We start from the raw sequence: 22,442 nt of genomic DNA, 5'->3' as shown, positions 1-22,442 counted from the left end.
TTATTTTCCTAATGGTATATAATTTTTCAACTACTATCTATGTATAATGCCACATTATTAATTTAACAGTCAACTTTAGTCAATTTTAACAGAATTAGATAAAAGGATTATACTATTCTAACTGATATATTTTAGGGGGTATTTTTAACTACACTTATAAATTAAGGGGCATCATAGTATAGTGTCATAACTACAGGGACTAAAAACGCTAATTATTCAAAGTAAAATATAACCATATAGAAGGTATCGCTGGTAGAATTTTCCTACAAATTCTCTTTTTTTTTGAAAGCAATAATAGCCCTATTCTTTTAATTACTTTTATTCTTTATTAATGATAATTTTAGAAATTAAAAATAAAAAGACTAGATTGTCTACTTGACTTTGCATATGGCAGTCTACTTCTTCACTTTCCAGTAACTTCCCTCATTTCTTTCTCCCTTCTCTCAAATTATTATTATTACAAAAGTTGGGAGTTAGGTTACATAGTTTCAAATTCAGATCACGAATTGGGAAGTTTGCTATTCCAACTCTAATCTCTCAAAACTTCCCTATTAGTAATATCAATTTAATTGGTTCATGGAGAAGAACAATTCCTTCAACTTCAGAGCCAATCAAGAGAATGAGCTTCAGAATTCCTTCAATGGAGATTTAGGACTTGGACTCAATGATCGAAGATTCGCGTTTTCCCGCCAAGCCTCGTTTCAGCAATACCAGGAGCCTCGGACGCCGGTTTCCAACAACCTGGACGATTCCCTCGCGGGTAGGCCTTTTCTGTCAAGAACTGTGTCCAGTATTGATATTCCTCTTCCGGAGGCTTATGCGGCCGAACAGAATGTTAAATTCTTTGGAGCAGAAGAAGTTTCGCCTCATAAATTATCGGTTTCATTGCTTCTGGGTTCGATGTTGCGGATCATGAGTTCTGGGAGTAGGTATATGAAGAGGTTGTTCATGTTGATATCGCTTAACGTGGCTTATTCAACTACTGAGCTATGCATTGGTCTTCTCACGGGGCGTGTAGGTATGGATGTTGCATTGGGTTCTCTACTAAAAATTTTAAGTTGATACATTTTTGTTTGTTGCTGGCATTTATATGTGTATATTTATTCTATATTGCTTCTTTTTGTGTTTGTGGGCTATGCAGGTTTGGTGTCTGATGCATTTCATTTAACTTTCGGCTGTGGTCTCTTGACTTTTTCATTGTTTGCTATGGCTGCCTCTCGAGGAAAGCCTGACGGGATTTACACTTATGGGTGAGAGTTTATTTTTCGTGGAACCATGAATCTGAACTTGAATTGTTAAGTCTTGGCTAAATGACCCTGTTTCTCAAATGATGTTTCTTATTTCTCTACAGTGAATACTGACTCATGCCCTTTTTTTTTTAAAAAATTTTTTTGTTGAAAATTCTATATTAATCTTTTTTTTTGATAATTGAATTCTATATCAATCTAATTGTTTCACATCAGGTATAAGCGGCTTGAGGTTCTGTCTGCATTTACCAATGCTGTAAGTGGTCCACTTTTCTTTGTTATTTAGAGTAGCTCCACCTTTCCTTGTATGTCCGGTTTTATACATTTTGGGTGTTTGGTCCATCTTCCCTTATTACTATTAATGTATGCTTTTGCTGATTTGATAACTCTTATGAGTTTACTGGAAATAGGATAGCATTAAATTCTTTCGAGTTACTATATCTTTGAGTTTATGGACACAAATTTTAATTAGGATTTATATATGTCATTCCTAGTTGTTTAGTGTTTGGATTTTTTATAAAACATGTCTTGTGTAACTGTTTGTTATATAAAAAGAAATAAATAAAAAAGGTCTATATTTGCATAAAACGAGTTTGCTTATGATTATTTAATTTTTTTCTTCTTCTTTGTGTGTTTGTATATTGTTAGTGCTAATATACGAAGTTTTTTTTATTCTTCTGTTTAGACAGCTGTTTCTGTTGTTTATGTCATTCTCTTTGGCCGTGGAAGCTCTTCATGCATTCATTGAAGATGAATCTGAACACAAGTAAGATGTCCATGCTAATACTTGATAACATATGAGAATATTTGTTATGGAACTTTATTTATTTGTTTTTGGTAATGTACTTTGCGACCCTTACTTTCGCAATCCCTGTTACATCTGTTGCTTATCCTAGTTTTTCCAGTTGATTTTTTTTAGCTGTCTTGTGCAGTTCATCATTATTCCTTTTGAGTTTCAGGCTCATGCCAACCTAGGAAATTAGTCGTATGAAAATGTTTAGCTGAAAGTATAGTTCTGTGCATTTTTCCATATGCTCTTACTGCATTTTCATACTACAGTAGCTCGGCTTTTAGAATTTTCATATGATATGAGCATGCGAGACTGCATGATGTCTATCTGCATGTATGTCTTTAAGTTATGTAGTCAGGATGGGTTTATTAGTTATGACTACAGTGTAATTGTTGCAATGTTTGTGCATTTAAGCGTAGATTAATCTATCCATTTGTATGTAAATATATTAGTGCTATAGGTGAATATTATTTTGTGTTTTTTATTAGTTCATCCTATCCTGTCTGTGTCTGCTAATAATTGTTAATTTATAGGCACTACTTGATTGTATCGGCTGTGACAAATTTGCTGGTGAACCTTATTGGTGTTTGGTTCTTCAGGAACTATGCTCGTATAAACTTAAGTAAGTTCTTTGAAACATCTTGAGTATTTGTTTTCATTCTTCATTTCTCTTCCTGCAGAGCTTTCCTGCCCTTTATGGCATCCAAGGATGCTGATTATTATGTTAGTCAGCAATGATTGTCTGACAATAATATGTGGTGATTACTCACCTCTTTGGAAAGTTGTGTTGTGGATTCTAAACTTCTGGTTAAGGAGCTCACTGATGATCTAAGCCTATTGAAGCTAACATTTTTTCTGCTTAAGATAAGGCATGATGTTACATACTCAAGCAACATAATTTCCCTTTCCACCTAAGACAATGCTTGATATGTTTTCTAATTAAATGGGCTGGAATGCTACTATGAAAATATCTGAGACATGCAAATGAACCCTTTACGAATGTGATACTCACAGGACTGAGAGAACAAGATAATGATAGGCATCCACCAAGGGGGATAAAATGGGGAATTGATAGAACTATGATGGTAAAGGGGTATGTGGGTCTTTTTGTAGTTATGTTTAGTGGATGAGCTGGTTTAGTTTGTTAAGTTGGGTTTATGAATGTATAAATATGCATAGCCTCTTTTCTCTTTTCTCTTAAAGGGTCCCTTAGCGTGTTGATTGTTATTTTGTATGAGCGCTTCTTGAGGAAGAGGTGAGGTCTCTAGAATGGTTCGAGTCTGTTCTTATCAATAACCTACTTTATCACCCTTTGGTTGGATTCTATCAGTCAACCAATCAAAGCATCTTTTTCTTCTCTGCATCTAGTGTTAAGCATGATGATTTTTGTGTACACTTAACAATGTTTCCTTATCCAGTTTTTATGCGTTGCAGCATACAGAAAAGCTGAAGATATGAACTATCACTCAGTTTTCTTGCATGTTCTTGCAGATTCCATTCGCAGGTATTATATTCTCCTTACACTCCTTACTCTAATGTAAAGCTTATACATGCCTTCATTTAGAAAAATAAGAAGAATGCATGAGTGACTTCGTTTGTTATTTTCCCAGTCTCTATGCACGTCCATCTGAAATTGTTTTGTTGGGCATTTGTGTCTCAGTGCAGGTTTGATATTGGCATCCTGGTTACTGTCTCTTGGGTAAGTTTTGCTTCATTTCCACTTCCAGTCCAACTTCTCTTTCATTTTCATTCATCATTTTCAACCTGTATTTGCAGTGTTCAAAATGCTGAAGTTCTGTGCCTTGGACTAGTCTCAGTTACAGTTTTTATGCTTGTAATGCCGCTTTTCAAAGCAGCTGGTGGTATTTTGCTTCAAATGGCACCACCAAGCATTCCATCTTCTGCATTAAGTAAATGCTTGAGACAGGTGCTCTAAATTTGTTCTACACATTCCTTTTTGTTTTCTAAATATATTTACTTCTTTCAATGAAGTTGTCAAATATCCTGTTGTAGATTTCTGCCCTGGAAGATGTATCTGAAGTTTTTCATGCTCGGTTTTGGGAATTGGTTCCAGGCCATGTTGTTGGCTCACTCTCAATACAGGTTACTTGTTTAAATTTTTTTTACTGGTTGAGGAGTTCAATAATCTATATACTGAACGTAATTTAATGTGTTGTTTTGGTGTTCAACAAATTTAGGTGAAAAAAGGGACAGACGATCGATCAGTTCTCCAATATGTGCATGGATTGTACCATGAATTAGGCATACAAGATTTGACGGTGCAAACTGACGATGTCTGAGCTGTTATTGTTATAAATATATCTTACCTAATATATAAAATGTCTATGTAACGTTTTTTGTTGTGTCTTTTAACAGTTTGGAATCTATTTAACAGAATATGCTCAAAAATAAGTTAACTTTGACAGACACCTTAAATAATCACAAACCAAGACAACCATTTGCGTTCGCAAGACACCCATTCCTAAAAGCACCAATTCATTCACAAAGTCATAAATCATAAATGAAACAAAGAGAAAATCATCTTCTCAATAGTTTTAAAAAAATCAATATCAAACTTTTAATGGCACGGCCATCGACCACCACAAAAACAACCGCAACTTATTTCAATCAATCTCAAATTCAGATTCAAACACAAACTAAAATAAAACTAAAAATTAATATCAGATACAAAACAAGACAAAAAAAACCACAATCTCAAATCTCAAACAAGAAATGAAGAAAAATAGAAAAAGAAGAAAAAAATCACTAAATCTAGATCTGAATTGCTCTCCTCCCTGTGGCTTCCACCAACCTGTACGTCGGAATTTATCACAAATCTCTATTGATATCGGCAGCGAAACGGAGGCCACGAATGGCCAAGAACACGTCTCACACAATTTCTCTCTCACGCAATTCTCTGTGTTCCAATTTTGCGTCTCCAAAGGAAGACCAACCTTTAAGCCATCATTCATCTCTGGGTTTATAATTATCCCTCCATTATATTGGGCTGTTAAAGGGTTTGCCAAATACTGAAATTCATAACTAATTAAATACCAATTTCACTTCGTTTTGTAATTAATGGTAATTGGAAAAATCTCTGTGAGAAGAGGGAGGAAAGAAGAAGAAAGAGAGTACCGATGGAAAAATTGACTTTTAATTTAGGGTTTTATTTTTTTTAACTTTTTATTTTATTTTATAATATGTTTTTAAAAATAATAAATTTAGTATTAAAAATGAAAATGTGAAGTCAATGAAGAATCTTTTTTGAAAAAAAAGTAAAAAACCATTTAAAGATATTTTTTTTTTAAAAAAATTTTTAATATATAGAAAGATAAAATCAAACCTTTCTAAAAGTTTAGTTTTTAAATTATTTCATAATATTGCATTTAATATTTTTAAATTATATTATTATTAAATTTTTTTTATTTGTAAAGATTATGTATACCAACGGATAATTATCTCTACATCAAAAATAGAAGAATTGATAAAAAATGAAGACAAAAACTATAAAATAGTCAATTTTAATGATTTGGACCCCTAAATGTCTTCTAAAGAAGAAATTAGTAATTTAATATACTAATAATATTTTCCTTCTATGCAAAGTCCTAATTAAATCTAAAATATTTTAACATTCGAAAAGTAGATATATTAGTGGTCGCAATACAAGTTAAGTCACCAAAAGATGTAACATATGTGGAATAAAAAGAATTCAAGAAATATATCTGATTAATAAGAGGTACGAAAAAACTTAGTTAAACCGAATATAATATTTTTTATATTATTATAGTTTAAAAATTAGAATAACAACCTTATGTAATATTTTTTAATAATTAAACATTTTATCTAAAGAAATAGAACTGAAACTTACTTAATATGTAATATAATATTTTATGTAAGTATATACAATAAAACTTTTAAATAATATTTATATTATTATATCAAATGTTAAATAGAAAAAATACATTTACAATTGAGATGCATCTATATGTAGTACAAGAATATATACTCAAATAAATGACAAAAATACTAACTTTTGTAATTTATTTCTCAAGAAAAGACTAAATATATTGAAAATATTTCTAATGAATTAGTAACAAAGTGTTAGATAATACAAACTTCTACTGATCAAGAGAGGATAAAGACTCAAAGATACAAGAATTTTAATGTATACTCTATTGAAGAAGCAAAACAAGAAAAAATTATTATATCTTCATCTTAGATTATAAATTACATATAAGTAATAATTTAAAAATTATAATAAAAATACTTATCCTATGTATTTCTTTTAAAAAGATAAAAAAATTATAAAAAAAAATTCAAAAAACTTAAAGATACAAGAATTTTAATGTATACTCTATTGAAGAAGCAAAACAAGAAAAAATTATTAAATCTTCATCTTAGATTATAAATTACATATAAGTAATAATTTAAAAATTATAATAAAAATACTTATCCTATGTATTTCTTTTAAAAAGATGAAAAAATTATAAAAAAAAAACTCAAAAAAAAGATAAAACGTGATAAAAAAAAAAAACTCAAAAAAAGATAGAACGTGCCTTGCACGTGGTTGTTCTCTAGTATATACATATATATCTATTTTTTCTTTCTTGCACCTTGATAATTGAACGTTGTTTTGGGGTCTAAATTTTGTGTAGAGTTATCATTATTAACATTCTTTAATCTTTGGTAATAAGTAGGGAAACTGGTTTACAATTTTCATTTTTTTTATCACCGCCTTTGCATTAACTGTAGAACTGTAAATTCGTTTTATATATTTGATTGAGAATATATGGCAGAGTGGTACACTTTCTTAGTCTGGCAACTTTAAACCGTATATACATGTAAGATACAAAACAAATGAAAATATAATGTATTGTTTGAAAATTAGAACTAGAATTTTATTATGTTATTAGTTATTGTGATTTTTATTTATTCACCGGGCTCAGCAGTTGGAGCTCTTGCTTTGTTTCTTTTCGTCGTGGAAAGATTCGACCATTCTTTCTTTTGAGTTCATTATTAATTGCTACTATATTTTAAACTCAAGACTTGTTTACCCTTTTTATTTCTCAGCTAATTCTCAAAGAGAAGTTCTATCACACACTCTACTTATTTTAATGACAAATGTCATCTTCTAAACAATGCTTAATTTTTCAAAACACGTATTCTTTTTGGTATCTACTTTTAAAATCCTATATAAGTTAATTAAATAATTTTTTGTTATAAATAGTATTAATTATGTGGATGTCCAAATCTTTTATTTATTACCATTAATGTAATCAACATTTCTTTTTTCTTAGTTTCCCTTTCTCTTAGTTTCTTAATATTTGATTCTTGTATGTGTATAAATAGGAGATTACCTATTGGAATAAAACATTCAGAAAATTCTCATCTCTTCTCTATTTTCTTTCTCTAAATTATAATATTACATAATACGTTATCAGCACGAGCCTCTAACCAAGGTATGACAATGTTTTTGTTATGTGATCTCGAATTGCTTCAAAGTCATGATACACTAAATATATATATGTATATATATATACTCATCTGACTGAAACACATTCGCGTTAGCCATATTTTTTAATGAATTAATATTTATACAATATATGTCTATGCTTATATATATCTATATAGATGCTTATATATTATATATGTGTGTTGATTTGTTTATCATATTATATTGTTTAATCTTATTATCTTATTCTATATTGTACTATATTTTGTTGTATTTTTTTTCAAAGTTTATGTATATGTCTAATAATTTACACTTCATATTGATATAGTTTTATCCATGGCAAACCTTGCAAAACTTGATTTTGTGGCACTTGATATTTCTGGAAAAAACTATTTGTCATGGATTCTTGATGCTGAAATCCATTTAGATGCTATGGGTCTTTGAGACACCATCAAAGATCAAAATACTGAAACAAAACAAAATAAGGCCAAGGCTATGATTTTCCTTCGCCATCATCTCCATGAGGGGTTAAAATCTGAATATTTAACCGTAAAAGATCCTCTTGTGCTTTGGCAAAATTTGAAAGAAAGATATGACCATAAAAAAACTGTCATATTGCCAAAGGCTAAGAATGATTGGTTGCACCTGAGGTTGCAAGATTTTAAATCAGTAAGTGATTATAACTCTGCAATGTTTAATATCACTTCTAAATTAATGTTGTGTGGAGAAAAAGTTACTGACTATGAAATGTTAGAAAAAACATATACTACTTTTCATGCCTCTAATGTGCTCCTGCAGCAGCAATATAGAGAGCAAAATTTTAAAAAATATTCAGAATTGATTTCATGTCTTCTAGTAGCTGAGCAGAATAATGAACTTTTGATGAAAAATCATGAATCTCGCCCAACTGGGTCTGCTCCATTCCCTGAAGTGAATGCTACAATTGCTGACAATCATAATCATAGTCGTAGTCGTGATCATAATCGAAGTAATAGACGTGGTCGTGACCATAATCAAAGTCGCGGTCGTGGTCGCGATCGCAGTCGAAGCAATGTTTGGCATCGTAATGGTCAAAATAAAAATTCATATACTCCAATGAAAAGCACAACTACTGAGAATAAGGGAAAAGGTCCTCAAAATAATAATCATAGAAATTCTGAAAATTTATGTTCCAGATGTGGAATAAAAGGACACTGGGCACGTGCTTGTCGTACGGCAAAACACCTTGCTGATCTTTATCAAGCATCTGTGAAAGGAAAGGAGAAAATAGAAGCAAATTTTGCCTATCAAGATGATGGTTTTCTCAAAGAGCCTTTGGATATTACACACTTAGATGTTGCAGATTTTTTTAATGAAGATCTCATTAATAACAACATGAATATCGATAATGGAGATGGGAATGTCCACAATTAGTCACTTTTCTTTGTTATGTTTTTTTTTATTATTATTTATTTACTTTAAGGTGTTTATTTTATTTGGCATATTTATGTAATGAACTTTTATTATTTAAGCATTTATATTTTGAACTTATTATGTTTTTTTTTTGTTAATGAAGTAATGGACATTTGTCATTCTATACATGATTCTACAAATAATGGTGATGATATGTGTTTGGTGGATAGCGCAACCACTCATACAATACTCAGAAGTGATAAATATTTTTCAAATTTATCAAGAATGAAGGCAAATGTTAATACAATATCAGACACTGCAAATTTAATTGAAGGCTCCGGAAGAGCCATTATATTGATGCCTAGAGGAACAAAAATTATTATAGATGATGCCTTATTATCCACCAAATCAAAAAGGAATCTGTTGAGTTTCAAAGATATACGTCGTAATGGATATCATATTGAGACAATAGACGAAAATAATTTTGAATATCTTTGCATTACATCTATTGTTTCAAGAAAAAAATGCATAATAGAAAAATTACCTGGTTTGTCTTCAGGTTTGTACGTTACACGTATAAGTACAATAGAAACTCATGTTATTGGGAACGAGAAGTTCGCAAACCAGAAAAATTTATTTGTTATTTGGCATGACCGGTTAGGCCATCCCGGTTCAATTATGATGCGTAGAATAATAGAGAACTCACATGGTCATCCATTGAAGAACCAAAAGATTCTTTTATCCAGTGAGTTCTCATGTGCTGCTTGTTCTCAAGGAAAGTTAATCATTAAGCCCTCACCGGTAAAGGTTGGAATTGAATCCCCTGGATTTCTTGAACGAATTCAGGGCGACATATGTGGGCCTATTTGCCCACCATGTGGACCATTCAGATATTTTATGGTATTGATAGATGCATCAACTAGATGGTCACATGTTTGCTTATTATCTACTCGTAATGTAGCATTTGCAAGATTGCTTGCTCAAATAATCCGATTACAAGCACAATTCCCAGACTATGCAATCAAGACAATCCGCCTTGATAATGCTGGTGAATTTACATCACATGCTTTTAATGATTATTGTATGTCAATAGGGATAAATGTTGAACATCCTGTTGCTCATGTACATACACAAAATGGTCTAGCAGAATCATTTATTAAGCGCCTCCAATTAATCGCAAGACCATTACTTATGAGAACAAAACTCCCAATTATAGCTTGGGGACATGCTATTTTACATGCTGCGACACTTGTACGCATTAGGCCAACATCATATCACAAATTCTCCCCACTACAATTGGCTTTTGGTCAGGAGCCAAATATTTCCCATCTAAGAATCTTTGGTTGTACAGTATATGTTCCGATTGCTCCACCACAACGAACAAAGATGGGTCCTCAAAGGAGGCTGGGAATATATGTTGGGTATGAATCTCCATCTATCATTAAATATCTCGAACCCACAACTGGAGATGTATTTACAGCACATTTTGCTGATTGTCATTTTGACGAGACAAGTTTCCCAGCTTTAGGGGGAGGGGAAAAGAAACAGCTGGAAAAAGAAATTATATGGAATGCACAATCATTATCTCAATTTGATCCTCGTACAAATCAATGTGAACTTGAAGTTCAAAGAATAATTCATTTGCAAAATATTGCAAATCAATTACCAAATGCATTCACTGACCCAAAGAAAATTACAAAATCACATATTCCAGCTGAAAATGCTCCAATTCGAATTGAAGTCCCAGAAGGACAATTAATTAATGATTCTAAAGCACGTTTGAAACGTGGCAGACCAGTCGGTTCCAAAGATAAAAATCCTCGAAAAAGAAAGGGAGCAAATAATCAAGATGGCCCTAATGAAGAGGCTGAAAATTTCGAGGAAGATGTTGACATAAACAAATATCTTGAAGAGATTCAGGTACCTGAAAATATTAGCAATAATGAGATCTCAATAAATTATGTCAATACAAGAAAAGAATGGAACCGACTCGAAGTAATTGTCGACAATATTTTTGCTTATAATGTAGCGCTAGAAATTATGAATGAAAACGAGGATCTTGAACCTAAATCTATCAAAGAATGTCAAAATAGAAAAGATTGGCCAAAATGGAAAGAAGCAATTCAAGCATAATTGAATTCACTTGCTAAACGCAAAGTATTTGGACCTATAGTCCAAACACCTGAATGTGTGAAACCCGTTGGATACAAATGGGTATGTTTACGTAAAAGAAATGAGAAAAATGAAGTTGTGAGATACAAAGCAAGACTTGTAGCTCAAGGTTTTTCTCAAAGGCCAGGTATTGATTATGAGGAGACATATTCTCCTGTGGTGGATGCAATAACATTAAGATATTTGGTTAGCCTGGCTGTGAGTGAAAAACTCGATATGCGATTAATGGATGTAGTCACAGCTTATTTATATGGATCACTAGATAGTGATATTTACATGAAGATCCCTGGAGTATTTAAGATGCCTGATGCATATAATTCAAGAAATCGAGAAATGTGCTCAATTAAATTACAAAGATCATTGTATGGATTAAAACAATCAGGACGCATGTGGTACAATCGACTTAGTGAATATTTATTAAAAGAAGGATATAAAAATGATCCTATTTGCCCATGTGTTTTTATAAAAAGTTCAAGTCCTGAGTTTGTTATCATTGCTGTATATGTTGATGATTTGAATATTATTGGAACTCCTGAAAAACTTTCAGAAGCTGTGGAATATCTAAAGAAAGAGTTCGAAATGAAAGATTTAGGAAAAATAAAATTTTGTCTTGGTCTACAAATTGAGCATTTAAAATGTGGAATTTTCATTCATCAGTCAACTTATACTGAAAAGATTTTGAGATGGTTTTATATGGATAAATCACACCCATTGAGTAGCCCAATGGTAGTTAGGTCACTTGATGTAGAAAAAGATCCTTTTCGACCTAGAAAAGAACATGAAGAGCTCCTTGGTCCAGAAGTACCATATTTTAGTGCAATAGGAGCATTGATGTATCTTACTAATTGTACAAGACCTGATATAGCTTTCTCTGTCAATTTATTAGCAAGATTTAGTTCTGCTCCAACATATAGACATTGGAAAGGGATTAAGCACATACTCCGCTATCTCCAGGGTACTATTGATAAAGGATTATTCTATTCTAATAATTGTGGGTCACGACTTATTAGCTACGCAGATGTAGGATATTTATCTGATCCACATAAAACCAGATCTTAAACTGGCTATTTGTTCACTTGCGGTGACACTGCTATATCCTGGCGATCCACAAAGCAAACTCTGGTGGCTACTTCCTCAAATCATGCTGAGATACTTGCAATTCACGAGGCAAGTCGAGAATGTGTTTGGTTAAGATCAATGACACAACATATTCGAGGAACACGTGGATTAACATCTAATAAAGAAGTACCAACAATTCTCTATGAAGATAATGCTGCTTGCATCGCTCAACTTAAAGGAGGGTACATTAAAGGAGACAGAACTAAACATATTTCACCAAAATTCTTCTTTACACACAATCTTCAAGAAAATGGTGATATCGATGTTCAACAAATTCGATCAAGCGATAATCTTGCAGACTTATTCACGAAGTCATTACCAACATCAACTTTTGAGAAGATGGTTCACAAGATTGGAATGCGTCGATTAAAGGATCTCCACGAATGCCAAAATGAGGGGGAGTAATTTCATACTGCACTCTTTTTTCCTTGACCGAGTTTTGTCCCACTGGGTTTTCTCGGCAAGGTTTTTAATGAGGCAGTTATTATGGACATCCAAGGGGGAGTGTTATAAATAGTATTAATTATGTGGATGTCCAAATCTTTTATTTATTACCATTAATGTAATCAACATTCCCTTTTTCTTAGTTTCCCTTTCTCTTAGTTTCTTAATATTTGACTCTTGTATGTGTATAAATAGGAGATCACCTATTGGAATAAAACACTCAGAAAATTCTCATCTCTTCTCTATTTTCTTTCTCTAAATTATAATATTACATAATACTAATATTTCATAATACTTTTAGAATAGAAATTTTTACATGAAAAATCCATTTTACATAATTTATTACAAAATTACTCACACACGCCTATTGCTACATTTTTACTTACAAAGTTGCTTTTATTACACAAATACCACTTAGTCCTCATTCCATCCATCATCAATCAAATCCTACTCTCTTCTCTCTCTTTTTTCATTTTCTATCAATCAATCCATCATTTCACTCTTTTTCTTTTCTTTTCTTTTTATTTTTAATTTTATTTCAGTTTTTAATTTTTAATTTTTAATTTTATTTCAGTTTTTAATTTTTTATTTTTAATTTTATTTTCAGTTTTTAATTTTTAATTTCTTTTCCATAACAATTCTTCTTAACTTTTTATTTTTAATTTTTAATTGTAAAGCTAGTTTCTTATATATTGTTGCTTAGGTCTAGGATTGACTTCTATCAATCAATCCATCATTTCACTCTCTTTTTTTTCTTCTTTTCTTTTTATTTTTAATTTATTTCAGTTTTTAATTTTTAATTTTTAATTTTATTTCAGTTTTTAATTTTAAATTTTTTTACATAACAATTCTTCTTTTCTTTTTATTTTTAATTTTTAATTGTAAAGCTAGTTTCTTATATATTCTTACGAAGAAACGGACCTTGATAACATATGGAGCGACTGTGTAGAGAATAAAACCAGAAAGAGTATAGAAATCATTGTGCTTCTTATGTATGTTTGCTCAACAAATAATACAGAGATTTCATTGTCAACGTTTCTGGGAAAAAAACTAATGTTGGTGCTGATGTTCGAACCGAGGTTTGTTTTCGGTTTCTTTTTGGTTTTCTCCCATATTTGAAATTTTACACCTTCTATATGTATTTTTTTAATATGTTTTTTATCTAGTTGTTTCCTGTCCATTTTTATATCATCAATGGGTAACAATGAAATTTATCATGGATGTTGATGTTCAAAGAGTTTTTCCTGTATTTTAGTTTGTATACAGTTGTTTTGTAGTTTTATTATAGTTTTGCTACTTGCATATGTTATTTCACTATAAAATTAATATGCAACTATTTGCACAAAACTTACTATGTATAACTACTATTTTTTAGTCCCCATCAAATTAAATTCTTGCATAATATATAAACTATCATAAAACGATAATGCAACTATAAGGCAACTATTTGCACTTGCATACAGTTGTTTTGTAGTTTTATTATAGTTTTGCTACTGGCATATGTTATTTCACTATAAAATTAATATGCAACTATTTGCACAAAACTTATTATGTATAACTACTATTTCTTAGTCCCCATCAAATTAAATTCTTGCATAATATATAAACTATCATAAAACGATAATGCAACTATAAGACAACTATTTGCACTTGCATACAGTTGTTTTGTAGTTTTGTTATAGTTTTGCTACTTGCATATGTTATTTCACTATAAAATTAATATGCAACTATTTGCACAAAACTTACTATGTATAACTACTATTTCTTAGTCCCCATCAAATTAAATTCTTGCATAATATATAAACTATCATAAAACGATAATGCAACTATAAGGCAACCAAAACAAAAAAATAAATCAAAATGCAACTGTATATAACGTAGATGTATTATTCATGAGGCTTTTTTTAAAAAAAATTTTCACATCATACATTGTTTTGGATTTAGTGGGAGCTCCAGATCTGTTTGTTACAGATCTACATTTTATGAATATAGATTTCGATATTAGGAGGAGTTATTTTGATCGAATAAAATAGAAAACAAATGTGTAATTTCAGTTTCTTCACAGTTTTTCTGATTTTTTTTTCGTCATTTTCAGTTTAGATCATTGCAGGTATTCTTTTCCAGTTGATTTTGCGAGAATTAATAGTTGTATTTTTCTCGTTTTGGTTTCATTTTGGTTGTTTTGCGGTTTTGAAACGAGCGCGTATTTTCATCTTCATGGTTCGCTCTGTACAGCTGAAGGCTTAGTGCATGTGGTATTTTTGTAAATATTTGTATGTGGACTGTATAAATGTTTAATGGGCCGGCCCAAAGTATTTTTGTAATTTTTTTTCCTTTTTTGTATTTTTTTGTTTTTTTTCCTTTAGAATATTGCTTATTTTTTTTGACATGTAGAATATTGCTAATTAATGATAAGGCGACATCTATAAAAGGTGCTAAGTACTACTGGTATTCAATAGAAGTGTTCATTTTCTTAATAACTAGTCATAATATTATACTTTTATTACAATTATGCCATTCTAACTAATTTACTCAAATAATTTCTAATTTATTAAAAAATAAATATCTTTTAAAAAAGTAAGTCATAATAAATAAATAAATATACACAATATTTTTTTTCAAGGAAAGATTTTTTTTTTGGTCAAGAAGAAAACTTCATTAATCAAACCAAGCAAATAAACCCTCAAGTCACTTCCAAAAGGAAAGACTCAACTCACAACAATTAATTACAAATTAATCTTTCAAGTGTATCCAACTCTATTTTGGACCCTTTTCTATTTTTGAGCAAGAACAATCTATACTTGACATCCTTCTTTATATCTTTAACTAAACTATTAACAATTTTTGAAAAATTTAAAAAGATACAATTATTTCTATTCCTCCACAAGTGGTATATTGTTGCAGCCAACACCATCGCCAATATTCTCCCTATAAAGTTGGTCTGAACATACCCGATCCAAGTATATCAGTTGTTGAACTTCCTAGACTAGCCTGAAAAACCTAGCCATTCAAACACACTTGCCAGGACTTGCTGCGATAAATTGCAGCTGAAAAATAAATGCTGATGGCATTCTTCAGCTAATCCGCACATTGCACAGTTGGTATTTTCCACCATAATCTGAAACCTGCTCAATTTATCCCTTGTTATGAGGTTCAAATGAACCACTTGCCCCAAAATAAAGCCATGGTTTGGAACAATCAATTCGCACCAGATAGCTTTAGCAGTCGGGTCTATTAGCTGTTGCAAGGATGAGTTGTAAAGCTTTGAAGCTTTGAATTTGTTTTCAGCTCCAGCAACCACTATATTCGCCTGAGAAAAATCATCCCTTAAACGACACAATTTTTTCTAATACCAACTTGTGTCTAAACTCAGTTTATACCTCCAGAAATTGATCCCTTCAGATCTGGTGATGAAGACGATACTGAAATCCCTTTAGTCTGAAGTCAACATCATCAAGCTCTGATCTGCAACTTTGGATCAATACCACCAAGCTCAAGATCACCTGCCATAGAACATAAAGACGAAACAAGAAGAAAGAAACGTAATCCCTAATCTTCGATCAAAAAGGTTCGTCAACATAATACCAAGAAGTTGTATTTATACCAGCTAAATTAAGAATACCGAAATAGACAGCTGTTACCATCTGAACAATTAAAACCCAAAATATCTTTGCTGACGTTGACTAACACTAACAGTACAAATTTCAGACAACACACTACGAATCCCAAACGCAATTTGACATAATTAATCACTACAGAAAATACTAGTTCTTACCGGTAACATTAAAAAACTTATTTTCTTTTTAAAAAAATTTATTGTTTTTTTATCATAACTTACTTTTTTTTAAAATAATTTTTTTGCAAATAAATTAGAAATTGTTGAGTAAAATTAGTTAGAATGACATAGTTATAATAAGAATATAATATTATAATTAGTTATTAAGTAAAATTAAGTATTGCTTAAAAAATAATATTTGTCAACAAATAGGATGTAGCGAAAAACTCATAAAACATTAATGCGTTTTTTTTTTGTAAGGCTAAACATTAATGATAGAATATTAAAAGAAAAAAAAAGTGGGAAAGTATACGAAGTTCACAATTCTGTTTCTAGATGTACATTCATTCCTTCATGAATAATGTTAAAGAGACTTGGTAATTCCTTCATATATTCCTATATTTTATTCAATTTGCATGAGTTTACTCGTGTTAGACAAAAATATAAATACAATGAACTAAGACAAAAAATTCTTGTTTACATGTACTTTTCATGCTTATCAAGTATCAATATTAATCACTATCCTTGGTTGCTTGTTTCCTTGTGGGGCCATATTGTTTAGACTAATATTTCTCCAATCCATTTGGCTGTTCAACACAACCCCCATTTTCTTAGAGCTTACCGTCATCAAAATTCAAAATTTAGTTCTTCATCAATTTGGTAAATGTAATTGGAAGAGGTTCTTTCATTCATGTATGAAGTATTCTATACTTTTAAAAGTTATGTTATTCAACATTTTCAAAACTGTGTTTTGGCAACTAATATATAGGACCCAAATACGTATTAATATGTGTATGTATACACAACACATTAAGTTTATGTATTATGCTTGCTTTACTGTAATGTATTACCTTGTATTCTCAGTAATAAAAATATGTTGGAGCAAGAACAAGAACAACATTTTACAAGAACTTGACAAAAATGAAACCATAACTAGTCAAAAGACAATAGGCAAAATTGAAAAATCCTATCTTGATCCATTCAGTTTTGAGAAACCAGAACTAGTCAAAAGACATGCCTTGAAAGGCAGGTGAAATGAAGGTTTTTCAGGAGTGAGTTCTTATCCTGCTGACTGTTACACCTAACATCCTTTGCCTTAATTTTTGATAATATATTATAATGTTTCACCACCATCTGATTATTTTTTTTATTAACAAAATTCAATTCAGTTCAGTATGTATCTAATGCCAGAGTTGCATTTAGGTAGCTTTTTCTTTCCCTTGACTGATAACAGAAAAATAAATTTTATAACTTACTCAATTATTGCTTTGAAACATTATATTATCCCTCTCATCTGTACTGCACTCAACCACAACGTCAAAATGACTTTGTTTTTTAAGCAAGCCTGTATTGAAATAGATTTTTTGAAACAACAATAAATAAATAAAGGGATGAGAATAAGTGGCCAATGGCTTCATTGCCAGGATAAATAGATTTTGGAAGTTCATTTATCACTTCATATTGATATGAAGGAAAATGAGGATTTTATTAGTGTAGTAGCTAATTTAGGTGATGACATTAGGTAAAAGATAAGAGGAATAAAAACTTTTAAAATTTTAAGTTACATTAATAACTAACACTCAGTTGATATACCATTCAGTCTCTCCAATTGGAGTGAAACAATTTTGTTTGGGACATCAGTGCTTTTGTCCCTCAACTCTCACTTCTCTACAAATTAAAGGAATCAAACATACAATTATTGATGTTCACAAGACCTATATATCTATATGCTAAGCAAACTTGGTGTATTTGCCAGGTTGTTTTCACTGAACAAAAGCAGTTTTTGTACAGATTAAAGAACAAGGCTCTGTCTGTAGCTTTATTTGTTTCATGTATAATTTTCTGATTCATCTTCCAGTAATTTCAGTGAAGAGAGTATATTGGGTTTTTCTAGTGGTTTCACCATCATCTTTGAAAGATGCCGGCATAGATGGCCAAACAAATGCAGGGGCTTCAGCAGGCACCATTGGAGGGTGTTCTTCCCCTTTCAGAACCTTCAAGATGGTTGTCATGGAGGGTCTTTCATTAGGATTTGGATGACAACAAGCCAAGCCCAATAACAAAGTACACCCCACTTCATCTTCTTCGAAAACCTCATTCAATCTTGGATCAATAGCACTCAGAATCATTCCTTTGCTGTAAAGTCCCCATATCCAAAGTACCATGCCATTGGTGAAGCTGTTCTCCTCATTCTGGCTCCCTGGTTTCCTTCCACTGATGACTTCCAACACAAGAACCCCAAATGCATACACATCTGTCTCCATCGTGGCTCGCCCTGTGAGAAATGATTCTGGTGCCATGTAGCCTGGTGTTCCTGCTATCTCCTTGGTTGTGTGGTGAGTTTTCTGGCTTTGTTGTATGATGCGAGCCAAACCGAAATCTCCCAGCTTGGCATTGAACTCTGAGTCCAACATTATGTTGCTTGACTTTATGTCCCTGTGAAGAACTCGGTTTGTACAATCATTGTGAAGATAATCTAGTGCCTGAGCCACACCACATATTATGCTGAGTCTTCTTTTCCAGCTCAACTCAGGTATTTCCATTCCAAGCTTGTCATCTCTGAATATGAACTTGTCTAAGCTTCCATTAGGCATGAATTCATACACAATGAGAAGCTCATGGCTCTCATAACACCATCCAATCAATTTCACCAGATTTCTATGGCTGAGGCTGCCAATTGTTGTCACTTCTGATATGAACTCTTGTTGTCCTTGTCTTGAATCCTTGGAGACTCTCTTAACAGCTACCACTTTGTCTCCCACAACTCCCTTAAAGACAGTTCCGAAACCACCTTTTCCAAGCTGGTTCTTGGGGTCAAAGTTGTTTGTTGCTCTTCTAAGTTCCTTCAGATGAAACTTCTTTGGAGTCATGGATGAGCCTTGAATCTGATCCTCGATCCTCGGATATGTCCTTTCAAGATCGTTCTTGCAACAAGGTCTTTTCCAGTACAAACAACAGACAATACCAATTACCAGAACAACTGTTGTTGTCACACCAATCCAAACCCACTTGATGATACTATGATCCTCATCAATGTTCAAACTATGAAACTCCCATGAAAGTATGCAGTTCCTCTCGGTGTTGTTTTCGCCAGTGGAGCCAGAAAATCCAACATAAACCTTCTCAGGAAGATGGTCTGAGAGATTGATAGGCCATGTCAGGACTGGACTCTTCATGTTATTCTGGCTCATCACTTCATTAGTCAAAGAAACAAACACACTGATGTTGTTCCCATCATAACGGATTTGAACCGTTATATTACTGCCACTCGAAATGTTGACTCCATAATCAGTAAGAGAAACTTGTTTGATTGAGTAGACACTGTTCAAATTCAACCCCACATGGTTATCATCAATATCTTCAGGAAAACTCTTCCTCGTGTCAAATTCCACCGCTACAACACCTGTTTTAGACATTGATGATCCATTTGTGTTGTCGTTTACAATCCCAAGCCATTTTCCTTGACTGTCGTTTGGAAGGGAAGGATCAGCAGCTAAGATAAACGACAATCCTTCACCAAGTGGATAATAGCTTGTGGGATTGGGTGAGATGTTAAGTATAAAAGTGGTGTTGAAAGAAGTATTTATGATCTTCTTTCCTTTGCTTTTTCTCCATACTCTAACTGGCTTTATAAACAAAGATCTTCCAGACTGGTTTATCAATCTTTTGGGGTCACTAAGATCTGGTGTAACTTGGATAGCATTGAATGTTATCCTAGAATTATTACGAATCAGAAAATCTTCATCCTCGTCATGAAAAGTTGGATAGTCAAAATCCAAGCATTCCACATTAGTAAAAGCTCTACTAAACAGGACTATAACAAGGATTTTAGCTAAGAACAAAGATAACCCAAGGTTAACCATGAACAGCAATTTTCTTTTTCTTTTTGAGAATATGGAGTTTGGTGATGATGACAATGTTGGAATTGGGTAGAAAGTGATTATAACTATGTCAACTTAGTCGCTAGTGTTATAGGAAATCAAGCTAAGAAACTTCCAAGTACTCTCTTAAATAATTAAGTTATATTCTTTGTTTTTGGTGATAATCATGTCTTATTATTTTATTTATATATATTTGAATAAGTCTAAAAGCATGAGACAAATACGCCATAACAATTTTAAAAAGTCTATGTTTAGACATATATTCACTATCATCGTTTGTTGTCAAAGTTTATTAGTATTAGCTTTGATATAGATTAACGGCTCAGATTAGTTTTTAAGCCAGAAAAGTGCCTTGAGGGTGCATATTTAATGTTTGGCTACTCAGTTTTACGTCACTTCCTAATCCTACCCACAGTTCTTCGATATTAAATTTGTTTTAAAAGTAGATATCTTGAATGGATGGATTTTTTTTTGGGTAAGGTTGAATAGATGGAATTTTGAATTCTAGCTATTCATGAATATTCATAACTTTTGATTATTCAGAAATAAATTAAATTTTTTGTTTTCTTAGCATATAAATTTGGAATTTGACTACTACTTAATAATAAGGGATAATTGCATAAGGCATAATTTTTTTTGTTAAAAAATTATATTTTTATGTTTTAACTTTTTTTTTTTTATATTTTTACGGTTTTTCATAAAATAATACGAAAATAACAAAAAAATTACATAAAAATAATATGAAAATAACATTTAAATAACAACAAAAAATAACAAAAAATCAACAACAAATTAACAAAAGTATAACATAAAAGACTGTATTTTCTGTAAATAAAATTAAAAAAATCGTAAAAATATTTAAAATTTCGTGAAACCGTATTTTTGTAATTTTTTTTTTGTTATTTTTGTAAATTTGTGAAATAATCCCTAATAAGAATAAGCTCAATGAAAATGATATTTATAAATGGGATGCAAAATGACTCTAAATTTAAAAATTAAGTTAGTAAATGTTATTTTTTAAAAAAAATTAAAAAACTGGCTAAATATAATAAATTAACTAATAAAAATTATAAAAATACATTTATTATATATTATTTTTTAAACAAATATATAATAATTAAATTAAATTATATTATTTTTTTTAGATAAATCAGTTAAGTTTTGTATTCCTTCAAACTTTTCATTACATCCTATCAGCACTAGAAAATGCTTATTAAACTATCATTTACAACCTCTCAATCCACAAAACATCTTCTTGCTTTGTTTTCCTTGGCATTGTTACTAACACTCTATTCTTGATACTTGTTTTAATCTTTTTTACAATTGTATCTACACTTTGCACTCTTTGATTCAAAAAGAGTCATTCCTACACCACCAAATGCTATATACTCTTACAGCCAATGTCAAGGCTAGCACGCTCTTCTTGATTTTACTCACACTACTACAAATTGCACTATTCACATCGGTCAACGCTACTATTCATAGCGTTGACCAACGTGAATAGTGCCTAAATAATTGTTCAAGCTCCTTATCAATTCTGTTAAGTTTGTAATATTTGTTGACCAGCCTGACCATTTTTTAACTGCTACCAAACAATGTGCACTAAGATGGCACTCAAAAAATAAATGATTAGAAGTTTCAACATTAGAGCCACACACCAAGCAATCTGAATCCGATGAAATATTATATCTGAAGAGTCTATCTTTGATTTGCAGGCGCTCTATTTAACCAGCCAAAGAATGAAACGATGTTATGGTAAACTTAATCGTCCCCAAACAACATCATTCATGTGAACTCTATCCTTTTCCATAGATAACAATTAATTTATAGACATGTTTAATGTTGTAACTACTTACCATCTCCTGTTGAAAGTTGTTGATTCCCTTGATTTGATTCTTCACATCCACTATTTGCCTCCAATACCAACTACAATTAGTAGTTACATTATAGTCCCACCAATTAGTTCCTCCCAAACATACAATGTGGACCCATTTAACCCATAGATTATCTTGCTTGGTTAATAGCCCATAATTTTTCCAATCAATGCTCTATTCCATAAGATAACATTCCAGATTCGAAGACCTCCTACTTACTTGGGTTGACATACATCTTCGTAAGACACATAACCTGGCCCATCATGCATGGCAGTCCCCTTCCAAAGAAAGGCTCT

General features: G+C 31.5%; 2 protein-coding genes across 4 annotated transcripts; one reads left to right on the top strand and one right to left on the bottom strand.

The window, feature by feature from the left end:
* The first annotated feature begins 346 nt into the window (after nt 1-346).
* LOC115701407 (metal tolerance protein C2) lies at nt 347-6,850 on the top strand. 3 transcript variants are annotated; one of them, XM_061102574.1, is made up of 11 exons: nt 355-1,018; nt 1,142-1,250; nt 1,464-1,503; nt 1,937-2,013; nt 2,571-2,659; nt 3,472-3,541; nt 3,698-3,736; nt 3,814-3,964; nt 4,051-4,140; nt 4,236-4,359; nt 6,617-6,850. In XM_061102574.1, exons 1-10 carry the CDS (start codon nt 577-579, stop codon nt 4,335-4,337), a joined length of 1,209 nt encoding a protein of 402 aa, XP_060958557.1. In that variant the 5' UTR covers nt 355-576; the 3' UTR covers nt 4,338-4,359; nt 6,617-6,850. The 3 variants fall into 3 exon arrangements, with proteins under 3 accessions (XP_060958558.1, XP_030485054.2, XP_060958557.1); XM_061102575.1 differs by lacking the exons at nt 4,051-4,140; nt 4,236-4,359; nt 6,617-6,850 and having other exon boundaries at nt 347-1,018; nt 3,648-3,736; nt 3,814-3,924; XM_030629194.2 differs by lacking the exons at nt 4,051-4,140; nt 4,236-4,359; nt 6,617-6,850 and having other exon boundaries at nt 348-1,018; nt 3,703-3,736.
* An 11,062-nt stretch (nt 6,851-17,912) lies between these two features.
* On the bottom strand, nt 17,913-20,427 carry LOC115698849 (probable L-type lectin-domain containing receptor kinase S.5). The gene has a single exon (XM_030626050.2). The coding sequence runs from the start codon at nt 20,252-20,254 to the stop codon at nt 18,239-18,241; it is 2,016 nt and encodes a 671-aa protein (XP_030481910.2). The 5' UTR covers nt 20,255-20,427; the 3' UTR covers nt 17,913-18,238.
* Between the last annotated feature and the right edge of the window lie 2,015 nt (nt 20,428-22,442).

The sequence above is a fragment of the Cannabis sativa genome, chromosome 8 (assembly GCF_029168945.1).
Source record: "Cannabis sativa cultivar Pink pepper isolate KNU-18-1 chromosome 8, ASM2916894v1, whole genome shotgun sequence".
Taxonomy (NCBI): Eukaryota; Viridiplantae; Streptophyta; class Magnoliopsida; order Rosales; family Cannabaceae; genus Cannabis; species Cannabis sativa.
Note: the sequence above shows the minus strand (reverse complement) of the source record. Positions and strands in the feature narration are given on the sequence as shown.